The sequence below is a fragment of the Stegostoma tigrinum genome, chromosome 2 (assembly GCF_030684315.1).
Source record: "Stegostoma tigrinum isolate sSteTig4 chromosome 2, sSteTig4.hap1, whole genome shotgun sequence".
NCBI classification, from domain to species: domain Eukaryota; kingdom Metazoa; phylum Chordata; class Chondrichthyes; order Orectolobiformes; family Stegostomatidae; genus Stegostoma; species Stegostoma tigrinum.
The window spans coordinates 129,762,671-129,775,312 of NC_081355.1; the positions used below are offsets into that span (position 1 = coordinate 129,762,671).

Below are 12,642 nucleotides of genomic sequence, written 5' to 3' on the forward strand. Positions count from 1 at the left end.
CATATACTAATTAGGTGGATTAGCCATGACAAATTCAGGGTTACAGGGATAAGATGAGGGTGAGTGTCTAGGCGGAATGCTCTTTGGAGGGTCGGTGTGGACTTGTTGGGCCAAATGGCCTGCTTCCACACTGAATGGATTCTATGATTTTATATGGCTTACTGAGTTGGTATCACATTGGTATATGAATTTCAACACCAAACTGATAGCAGCAGTCTGTTAGTAGCAAATATCACTGCTTTGTATGTTCAGCTAGATTCAAAATCGGTCCAATTTTTGAAATACCTGACTGAAATATACTGAGCATTTTTCAGATCCTAAAGGGACAGCCTTAGGGCTGTGTAATATGTTGTGAGAAATTGGCTTTTTTGGCGATTTGATAAATAGTACCCAAGACATTTGCTTAGCATGCAAGCCTGACGTTGAAACAGGGTGCATCAAAGCCACTTTTGCAGCGTAATAGCTACCCTGATAAGATCATTTTCACTAGACCGTTGTATAATATAACTGTAATGTGTACTGCCATCACTGCATATATTCCTCTACTCAAGGAAGCAGAGTTCCAGTGACCAGCACCAAAAATGCTGTTAATTATACACATAAATTGAAAACTTAGTCCAGTAGCTTCTTCCCATTGCTAAGTAATTTGCTAAACAAAAGTTCATTTCTTTTCAAATTTGCCATCATTTGATATCTTTTATCATGTAGCCTGCAATAAAATGAGGTTATGTTTCCTTTCAAAGCACAAATCTTTTTACAAGCAATACAAATTTAAAGCTTAATTACAGCAAAAATGAAGAACAGAAATATCATTTTTTTCACAAAAGAAACATCTGCTGATACACAAGCACACAATAATGACAACCTTCAATCATATAATACAAAGCCACTGCTGCTAAATGCAAAGCTAGTATGATAATGTAGTAAGCATTTCAGGCCAAATACACTTGAATTCCATTATTGAGTTCTGGACATGCTATTTCAGTGCATTAGCTCCACCTACAGAATGATAAGCATGCTTGATGCTCTCCCAGTAGACACTCGTCTTCAAAGCAAGTCATCTGTGAGCACAATTTTAAAAAGGGAAAAGGTCAAAGTCCTAGAGCTCCCTTCCTTACAGCGCTGTGGATCAACCTACACCAAATGGGCTGTAATGGTTCAAGAATGCAGCTCACCACCACCTCCTCAAGGGCAACTAGCAACAGTCAACAAATGCTGGCCTAGCCAGAGGAACCACCATTCTGCATGTGAGAGTGTAAAAAAAAATCCACTCACCTCTAGAAGCCGGTCTCCTGCCTTCAGTCTGCCATCTTGGATAGCTGCACCTTTTGGAAGAATATTTTTCACATAGATTGGTGCTGAGCCACCAACAGGAACATCTCTTGATGTTATGCTAAACCCAAGACCTTCAGGACCTGTACACACAGAGACGGGAATGTTAACTTCATGTTTAAGTGGAATACTTATTTAAATCAAGTTATCAGTACAGGATGGGCAAATAAAACATTCATTGCTAAAAGTAAAGATCGACAATTCCTTGAACTGTACTGTCTGATAGGAAAGTGCAACATATTATTGGTTCTAAGGCAGAATTCTAAATAAAGTTTCACAATGAGTGGGAAGTATATGTAGGAACTTTTGGATCTTGTGGATTTATGGGATTGTTTCTGCATGTCCAAATGTCAAGTAGTTCCCTGTTACTGTCAGACTTCAAGACACTCACAATGACAGCCTGGTTACTTTGTAATAAGATGCCTCTCTGTACAAATGTCAACAAAGATGCAAGATAGCAGTCATTTTAATGCAGTTGGATCAGGTAAAAGGCACTACTACTTAACACGTCTTTGACCACAGTTCACACCCTGACAAAGAATGAAACACCAATTATCTGGTTTAACGTCAATCACTCAATCAGGAAGATCAGTCTGGGTTCAATTCTCATACCTATTGAGGTCACCATGAAGACTATAGCTTCTCAACATCACTCCTCATCAGAGGCGCAGTGGCCCCTCAGGTTAATCTTACCTCTGGTCATCTTTTTCCAATGACAGAGTGACCCTATGCTTCACTAGGAAATGGTGACTTTTACAGAGCATAAATAATATCAGAACAAACGTGATATAGGGACATATATGAGGGGAAAAAAAACAAAGTTAACGTTTCGGATCCAGTGACCATTCCTTCACAGATGCTGCCAAACCTGCTGAGCTCTTCCGACAACTTTGTTTTTGTACCTGATTTACAGCATCCGCAGTTCTTTTGGTTTTTAAACAGGATACAATGTCCTTGTAACCAGCACCAATGGCCATATGTTTAGGGTATATTGCCAGTTTTCACTCAGATTTATGACAACACACAACAGGTCGATGAGAGGAGATAAGGGTCTAACAACTTTGTTAAGAAAGGAAAAATCCAGAAGTTGGCCACTACTATGGTAAATGAACTAAGACTGAAGATGAAGTAATGAATGCATTTTACCAAAACGAGCAGATTTTTTGAATGGTGAGGTAAATAAGTAGTTAAATTTCAGGGTGGCAGTAAAGGGAAAATAAAACGAAAAGTGAGTGATTTTGACCAGCAGATAAGTGATGGCTAGGGAAAATGGTAAATGCTCTATGTCAACCATCCAACGGCCTCGGCATGTATACTAGCCCAAAGCGATCCAGTATCAATAGGCTACGAACTCAACGAAAATTTCCCACGACTTTCATTCTATCTTTCAGTATGTGGCGAGCATTATAAACACAAATTTGAAAACACCAAATGCTTCTGCACACCTCAGAAGATCTGCCAACTAAGACGTTCACAAGCTGACCTTTCCATAAGACAAATGAATGTCAATTACCTTGCATCATGGCAGGTAACCCTCTCATGTTGACGCAAATGGATTAGTGACCTTATTCAATAATTAGAATAAATACACAAATTTCTGAAACGATGATTGCTTCTATGAAATACCAATGATAAACCCAAACCCCACAAAGAGTGAGATTCCATCACAAAAATTAAAAACCAAGTTCAGTGTGGTCTTTTCTACAAGGAAATAAAGCCATTATCATTTGACAAGAAGGTTCATGGTGGATAGGAGGTGTATTAGAACGGTACTGCAATGCGCATTATTTTCCATTCAAGTATGAACTACAAAGTAAATGGACAACATTTCAACTGGGTGAATGTTCTTTTCATACTCTAAATAATTTTGAGTCAAAAATACAACTCTGGATTCAATTCAGACCTTGTAGATGGAATGCATGCCCCTTGTCCATTTAGGGATCCTGGGTGAAATTTAACAAACAGCAGCAACACAGCTTCTAGTAGCTACCTGTTCTCCGCTACAGAATAAGCAAGAACCATGATGCTAGCAGAGGGAATACAGACTGTAATTGCGCAGTGGGTAATGTTGTTGAGGTTACAGACAATAACATTGTTGTAGTAGTGCAGGTCAACACAAATAGGGAGCAGAAGATTTCTGCAAACCCTTCCATCTTAATTCATGGACAAACTGAATTTCTATAGTACTCATAACATGGCAAACATTCTTGTTTCATTTTACTAATTTATTTAGTCATGGGATTCAGGCATTGTTGAGCAGGCCAGAATTTATTCTTCGACTGCTCTTAAGGCAGCAGCAGTGAGCTGCCTGTTTGACTGCTGTAATCCAGGGGGTACAGGTGCATTTTCACTGAGGAGCGGAATTTTAGGGTTTTGACCCAATCACAGTGACGTAAAGGCGATTTGGTTCCAAATCAGGATGGTGTGCCATTTGAAGAACTTGGAGGCAGTGGTGTTCCAGTACATCCAATGATCTTGGCTTTTTAGGTGACAGCTGCTGTCAAGAGTGCCATGGTGAGTTGCTAAAGTGCATTTTGTCCACAGCACACACACTTGCCACTTTACATCATTGTTGGACGTTGTCAATGAATGGTTGAGCTTTCAGATTATTGTTGGAGCTGCATTCATGCAGGCTAGTGCAGAGTATTCCTGGCTTGTGTCTTGCAGACGGTGGACAACCACAGAAGGAGGAAAAGAATTACTCAAAATTGTCAGCCTCTGACTTATTCTTGAACAAACATAGTTGGGCCAGTTAAATTTCTGGTCTGTGCTGATGTTATGATATTGATGCTGAGATGTCAGCAATGGCAATGCCTTTGAATGCCAAGGGGAGAAAATGAGATTTTCTCTTGTTTAAGATGTTACTTGTCTGGTCTGAATGTTACTTGCCCTGATTAGCACAAGATTGAATGTTGTCACAGGAATGTTAGTTCCCAGACAGTGGACTACATTAGAAAATATTAGAACAGGATTATATGCAGGTTTAAGAAGCATCTCAAAGGAAAAGTGAGTATTGGAAAGTCCAAACAGGATCAGAGGTAGGATTGAAGGATTAGCTCAAAAGAAAAATTAAGTGTTGGAAGGCTAAAGACACTTACTGAGCAAATTCAGAGAATGGGGCTGAAACAGCTGAAGGCATTATCACTTCCAAATTAAAGTTAGGAAGGAAAATAAAAATTGCCGAACAGACCCAGCAGATCTGGCAGCATCTGTGGAGAGAAATCAGAGATAACGTTTTGGGTCTCGTGACCCTTCTTCAAAACTCTCTGTTTTTCTCTGATTTCCAGCATGCACAGTTCTTTAAGTTTTTTTGTTTAGAAATTGAAGTTGGGTTTGTTCAAAAGGCAACAACTGCAGAAGAGATCTGACGGATGTAGCGCTAGATAACAAAGAGGTGACAGCGAGAGAGAGTGGAGTCCATTTTAAGCAAAGAAAATGCTGACCAAAGGGGTCGTTAGGCCAAATGTCAATGTTGGTCAGTGGGCAGAGGAGTGTTGGACAAACAGAACTTTGTGACTTCTTTCATGTACAAAGTTACTAGCTTTTTGTGGAGCATATCTAAAGGTTCTACGGCAGCAACATATAGTCATTAGTTACCTTGATATTAATAACGTCCTAAGTGCATCCTGAGGGAAAGCTGATAAAAGATGAAGATCTGATAAATAATATTTCATGCTTGCACTGAGAGTAACTATGAGCCAGAGGACTGGAGAGTGATTAATGCAATGCCCATTTCTAAACCAGAAAGGAAACCAAACCAGATAATTACAAGGTAATTAAATATATGACAATCTAGATGTTGGTGTTTTTAATTAAAACTGAAATTATTTAATATTAGAGATACAGCCCAGGAGGCCATTTGGCCCATTTTGCTTATGTCAGCTCTTTAAGAGAAGTCTCCAATGAATCCTGTTCATCTCTATTTATATTTAGGCCTATGGCTAGAGTACCCAACATGGATTGCAGTAAGGTAAGTCATGAACAACAAACTTAGCAAAATTTAGTTAAAGTGGTGACAGACATGGTGGATGGGGCAAAAATAATGTTTGATGTGTCAATCCACTTGTACATGGCAAGCTCCCACAAGCAGCAACAGAATAAATGGTTCAACCGTCCATCTTAAGTGCTCACTGAGGTGTAATTATTAACTAGGATGTCAGGAGAATGCCCTGTAACTTTTCTTTGAACAGTGCAGTGGCTGTTCTCTGCCATCTAAGAGGTCAGACCACCATTTGGTTTAACCAAAAGAGAATACTATAACTACCACTTCCTCAGTATTGGATACAAAATGCTGGTCTAGGAATTTTGCACTGAAGACTTAAGTGTTTCACTACAGACTTTGTATCAATGAGTTAAGGCCAACATAGTAACTGTTCACATGAAATACTGCAAGCATTACGCCCAGTTCTTGCACTGGACTTAAGAAAGGATGTGAAGACTTTAGAGAGGATGTGACAACATTTATGGAAATGTTTCCAGAGATGAAACGGTTTCCTTCTAGGACAAGTGCAGCAGATACTTAGGAATACCACCATCTACAAGTCCCCTGTCAAGCCACCCACGACCCTGACTTGGAAATGTATCTCTCTACCTTCGCTGACGCTGGGTCAAAATCATGGAATTCCCTCCTCAAGGGCATTGTGGGTCAACCTACAACATGTGGACTGCAGTGGTTCAAGAAGGCAGTTCACCAACTTCTCAAGGGCAACTAGGGATGGGCAATAAATGCCAGTAACACCTACATCCCACAAATGATTTTAAAAACAAGAAACTTCAGTTGTCTAATCTTTCAGTCTTCCCTGGATTCAGTGGCAATGCCAGAAGGGAGAATTGCAAACACTATAACTTTGTTCAAAAGATAGTAGAAGCTGCAGATGCTGGAGAATCTGAGATAACAAGATATAGAGCTTGATGAGCTTAGCAGGCCAAGCAGCATCAGAGGAGCAGGAAGGCTGACATTTTGGGCCTAGGCCCTTCTTCATTTTCTGAAGAAGGGTCTAGGCCTGAAACATCAGCCTTCCTGCTCCTATGATGCTGCTTAGCCTGCTGTGTTCATCCAGATCCACACCTTGTTATCTAAGAATGAGAGGGCAAAGGTTGAAAGTGATGCGCAAAAGAAACAAGGTGGATGTGAGGCAAAGAAACTTGCTCACACAGCAAGTAGTAAGGATATGGAGCCCTCCGCTTCTCCCTATCCCGCAGGCCCGACCAGTCCCCCTCCACCGACACTCTCATCCGCCTAGCTGAACTCGTCCTCACACTCAACAACTTCTCTTTTGACTCCTCCCACTTCCTACAGACTAAGGGGGTGGCCATGGGCACCCGCATGGGCCCCAGCTATGCCTGCCTCTTTGTAGGTTACATGGAACAGTCCCTCTTCCGCACCTACACAGGCCCCAAACCCCACCTCTTCCTCCGGTACATTGATGACTGTATCGGCGCCGCCTCTTGCTCCCCAGAGGAGCTCGAACAGTTCAACCACTTCACCAACACCTTCCACCCCAACCTTCAGTTCACCTGGGCCATCTCCAGCACATCCCTCACCTTCCTGGACCTCTCAGTCTCCATCTCAGGCAACCAGCTTGTAACTGATGTCCATTTCAAGCCCACCGACTCCCACAGCTACCTAGAATACACCTCCTCCCACCCACCCTCCTGCAAAAATTCCATCCCCTATTCCCAATTCCTCCACCTCCGCCGCATCTGCTCCCACGATAAGACATTCCACTCCCGCACATCCCAGATGTCCAAGTTGTTTAAGGACCGCAACTTTCCCCCCACAGTGATCGAGAACGCCCTTGACCGCGTCTCCCGTATTTCCCGCAACACATCCCTCACACCCCGCCCCCGCCAAAACCGCCCCAAGAGGATCCCCCTCGTTCTCACACACCACCCTACCAACCTCCGGATACAACGCATCGTCCTCCGACACTTCCGCCATTTACAATCCGACCCCACCACCCAAGACATTTTTCCATCCCCTCCCCTGTCAGCGGTGCGGCTTCCTCTACATTGGGGAAACCAAGCGGAGGCTTGGGGACCACTTTGCAGAACACCTCCGCTCAGTTTGCAACAAACAACTGCACCTCCCAGTCGCAAACCATTTCCACTCCCCCTCCCATTCTCTAGATGACATGTCCATCATGGGCCTCCTGCAGTGCCACAATGATGCTACCCGAAGGTTGCAGGAACAGCAACTCATATTCCGCCTGGGAACCCTGCAGCCATATGGTATCAATGTGGACTTCACCAGTTTCAAAATCTCCCCTTCCTCTACTGCATCCCTAAACCAGCCCAGTTCGTCCCCTCCCCCCACTGCACCACACAACCAGCCCAGCTCTTCCCCCCCCACCCACTGCATCCCAAAACCAGTCCAACCTGTCTCTGCCTCCCTAACCGGTTCGTCCTCTCACCCATCCCTTCCTCCCACCCCAAGCCGTACCCCCAGCTACCTACTAACCTCATCCCACCTCCTTGACCTGTCCGTCTTCCCTGGACCGACCTATCCCCTCCCTACCTCCCCACCTACACTCTCTCCACCTATCTTCTTTACTCTCCATCTTCGGTCCGCCTCACCCTCTCTCCCTATTTATTCCAGTTCCCTCTCCCCATCCCCCTCTCTGATGAAGGGTCTAGGCCCGAAACGTCAGCTTTTGTGCTCCTGAGATGCTGCTTGGCCTGCTGTGTTCATCCAGCCTCACATTTTATTATCTAGGATATGGAGTGCATTGCCTGGAAATGTGATGGAGGCACATTTAACTGAGGCATTCTAGACAGTACGGAATGATTGTTTGGCTAGAAATAGAGGGCAAGTGTGTGGAAGGGCCAGAAAAAATAAATAGGAGACTGGCAGTAAGTAAGGATGCTCACTTGAAGAGTTTGCACAGACACAAAAGGCCGTGTGGCCTCCTTCAGCACCATAACAATTTTGTGATCCTGTGGTAAACTGGAGAAGCCGGGATTGTTCTCCTTGGGGAAGAGAAAATAGAGAGGAAATTGCTTTTCACAGGGTCATTCTTGAATCAAATTTTGCCACAAAGGTCAGATGACCCAAACTTTGGTCAAAAGGTAGGTTTTAAGAGGTGTTTCAAAGGAAGAAATGGAGGTAGAAAGGCAGGGAAGTTCAGAGAGGGCCAAGACACCTGAAAGTGCAGCCAGTTTGCACACTGATTAAAACTGGGGATACACAAAATGCCAGAATTACATGAGTTCAGATATCTCAAAAGGTTGTTGGTCCAGAGGTAATTACAAAAAAACAGGGCAGTAAAGACCATGAAGGGATTTGAAATCAAGATTCAGAATTTTAGAATCAAGTCGCTGCTTGACCAGTAGTCATACAGGTCAGTGATAGATGAACCGGACTTTGCTGAAGTTAAGACACAGACAGCTGGCGTTTGGATGATCTTAGGTTTATAATGGGCAAAACATTGGAAACAAGATCGGAGTGCATCGGATTAGTCAAGTCCAGAGACACCAAGGTAGGTTTCAACAGTTGAGTTAAAAAGTGTTGTTGCAAGGTCTAAACAAGTAGCACTATGGTGGCACATGTACATAGTTCAACACTCAAAACAATCAAATAGGACAGTCATGTTGAGAACAAACTGATTTAATCTCAGATTGGTCAAGGAGAGAAATGGCGTGCACAGCTAGGGAAAAGAGTTGGAGGATAAAATAAATAACAATGTTTCTTCTTATTTATTCCGAAACTAACGTAAAACTAACTTTAATCCAAATGTGTAAATGTTTTATTACATTCTCCAGACATTTTTTCCTAATCAACCTATTCAGAGATATTGTTACACACCTCTGGAGCAGGTGAGACTTGAACCTGGGTCTCCTGGCTCAGACATAGGGCCACTACAATTAAGTCACAAGACCCACTGACACGCTGTTGCTTGTCATATTTTCCATGTTTGTTAGCTCATATCAGCAATAGTTTTGGTACTTGCAATTTTTTCCCCAACTAGTTTTAGAAACCAGTGCTCTTGTCATACTCTCCTTCTTTCATTGTTAATTTGATACAGTTCTGCACCCTCCCCTCAGGTAGCATGTATAGTACAGGACTACCTCAACGTAAACTTTACAGGACTACCTCAACGTAAACTTAAGTTTCGTGAACCTGAGACGCGCGGTAATTTGGTTCTACCCCTAGCATTTACCTCGAATAAAATAAAAACAGGATACTTGATCCACCTGACAAATACTAATGCCCGTGCTGCACATAAAATCATTCTGTCCTCACTTACTGCATCTAACACCATCGAGCACCACCTCCCATTTATTTCTCCCTGTTCGTATTTAAGTTATTCCTAAAACTATTGCATGCTATACACCTCAACTACTGCACACATAAGCAAGTTCATTATTCTAACCACAATCAGGTAACGGCTTGAGAGATTTTGTTTTCCTCACAATAGGAAAGTAAAACACATTTTTATACATTCAGGATCATAGAGCTAACAGAGCAAGGAAGGCTTGCTGCCGTTTTTCTGCTTTCTCCCCTCTAACCATGTACATTGTAACCATTCAAATAACCATCCAATGCCTTCCTGAATGCCTCAGTTGAACATGCCTCCAACCATACTCTCAGGGAGCACATTCCAGACCCTAACGATTCACCACATGGACAAGATTTATTTCTCACATTGCTTCTCTTGCAAAATGCTTTAATACCCGTGCCCCCTCATTCTCAATCATTTTACGATTGGAAACAGTTTGTCTTTCTCTACCCTGTCCAGGCTCCTCAGGATTTTGAAAATTCTGATCAAATTTCTCTCGAGCCCTGCCCTTTCCAGAAAAAGGAATCCCAAAGCCTCAAATTTATTTTCATAGCTGAAGTCCCTCAACACTGGAACCACAGTCATAAACTGTCTGCACTCACCCAAATTGTGTACACATCTTTCCTGAAGTATGGCAGCCAGAATTGCCTGCAATACTCAAGCAAATGTGTCAATAATGAATTATGTCAGCATAACCCCACAGCTCTTCCCTCTTCCCTAGTCGCCAGCACCATGTGTGCCAGTCTTCAGCCAATTCGACTCATTCCACATCGTCTCAGCAAATAGCAGAGACACAGGATATAGAAAAAAAGCTATGGGACCTGATGACATTTCGGCAGCAGTGCTGTAATTGTGAGCTACAGAACATACTGTGCTCCTTGTCACGCTGTTCCTGTAAAATTAAAATACTTGCATATATCCAACAATGTAGAAGCTGCCCAGGTAAGTTCTGCATACAAAATGCAGGATAAATCCAACAAAATAATCACCATCCCATCAGTCTACTCTCAATCATCAGTAAAGTGATGGAAGGTGTCATCAACTGTGCCATCAAGCTGCACCTGCTCAGTAATAAACTGCCAGTGACGCCCAGTTTGGGTTCCACCAAGGCCACTCAGACCTGGGATAACACTGTGTGAAGCTGGATGAACATAGCAGGCCGAGCAGCATCAGAGGAGCAGGAAAGCTTGACGTTTCAGGCGGGACCCTTTTAACGCCTTAGGCAAAACTTGAGGAAATTGGCTCAAATCCAGGGGGGAGGTGAGAATGACTGACCTTAACATAAATGCTGCATTTTATAATGTGGCACTGAACAGCCCAAACAAAATTGGAGTCAATGGGAATCAGTGGGAAAGATCTCCACTGTTGAGTCATACCTGGCAAGAAGAAAAATGGGTCTGGCTGTTGAAGGGCAGACAACTCAGCTTCAGGACATCTCTGCAGAAAATCTTCATGGTACTGTCCAGGCCCAAACATCTTCAGCTGCTCAAATAATGACCTGCTCTCCATCATAAGTTCAGAAATAGAGATGTTCGCCGGCGGTTGCAAAACGCTTAGAACTATTCATTACTCTTCAGATACTGATGCAGTCCATATACAAATGCAGCAAGGCCTGAGCAATATCCAAATTTGGGCAGACAGGTAGCAAGTAACATCTGGGCTACATAAGTGACACGAAGTGACCATCTCCAACAACAGGGAACCTAACCATCACCCCTTGATATTCAATGGTTTACCAACACTGAATCCACACTACCAAAGATCATAAATAGAACTGGACTATTTAACTGTAAGGACAGGTCAGAGGTTAGGAATCCAATACACAGCATAAGTCAGGAGTATGATGGAATACTGAAGTGTAACAAAAAAATACTGGGGACGATGGTGACCCGAAAAGAAAACAGAAATTGCTGGAGAAACTCAGCAGATCTGGCAGCATCTGTGGTTAAGAAAAAAAGAGTTAACATTTCGAGTCAGTGACAACGGGTCACTGGACATATATTCTGCCAAGTAAACAGGTTATGGCTGATTGGTAACCCAAGTTCACATCCCTCAATACATGAAGGTTACAACTCATTTAACATCAATTGCCATTTGTGAAAGAGAAGTCCAAACATCTCGCAGCCTTTGAGTGAAATACAAGCGCTGTGCAGTCTCAATCCTGACAGGCCAGAGGAAGTGGTATGTGTGGGTGTGTCGGGGGGTGTGCATGCATGTGTGTATGGAGTGGAAAGGGCTGGTGGTCAGAGTTACATTGTGTTGAGGTGAGGGAGTTGGGGAGGTGTGGAGACATGACTGTTGGGTTGTCGGGGTTAAGATAAGGAAAAGACTAGCAAAAACAAATACTTCAATTAGACTCTGACCATTCTTTTCATGCTCGTTAGACTATGTCACATCAATGCTTCGGAATGTAATTTATTAACCACGTATCACTAGCTAACCTCAAGCATTTCCATGTCATGTAGAATACAGCTCTTTTTTGGGATAAAGAAAGGTGACAGGCCAACCCATAATCTGCACAACATGAAGTTTCAAAACAATATGAGGGAAGACAAAGTACATCATTAAATAGTAATCCAATGACAACCAGCTCAAATTTTATAAAACTTGGAGGTTTTACAAAGACAGACCTGGAGGTCACTATCTTCCCTGAATCTGCAGGGGAGAATACTTTAATGTGGAAAGCAGTCCAATCAGTCTTGATTTCAGCACTGAATGATTGTGGTAAAGATGATTACCAAGCTTCTTAGAGGCAGCCTTACTATTGGGGAAATGTAGAAATTCCATTAGTTCGAGATGAGAGAGTTATCCAAAATCCCTGCCCATTTTGTTCAAAAATAATCTCATACTCTGAAGTGCTGAAACATTCTGATAAAAGCCACTGTAGAAACACACTGCTATTTACAAGGTTTGTTTTGTAATGAAGAATGACTCAGACTGGAATAACTACAGTGCTACTTGGTAGTTAGATGTGAGAAAGAAACTAAGTTACGTTTTTGGAGAATTGCAAGAAGCTTTCCTTGCCAAAGGC

The 12,642-nt window shown here is 42.7% G+C and overlaps 1 protein-coding gene across 6 annotated transcripts in view; it reads right to left on the minus strand.

The window, feature by feature from the left end:
- Nucleotides 1-12,642, minus strand: part of LOC125463564 (partitioning defective 3 homolog) — a 798,969-nt gene that overhangs the window by 310,188 nt on the left and 476,139 nt on the right. For all 6 annotated transcript variants that reach the window (XM_048554970.2, XM_048554960.2, XM_048554990.2 and 3 more), the window contains one exon: nucleotides 1,276-1,415. In XM_048554970.2, the coding sequence (XP_048410927.1) occupies nucleotides 1,276-1,415 (140 nt within the window). The remainder of the gene's footprint in view (nucleotides 1-1,275; nucleotides 1,416-12,642) is intronic.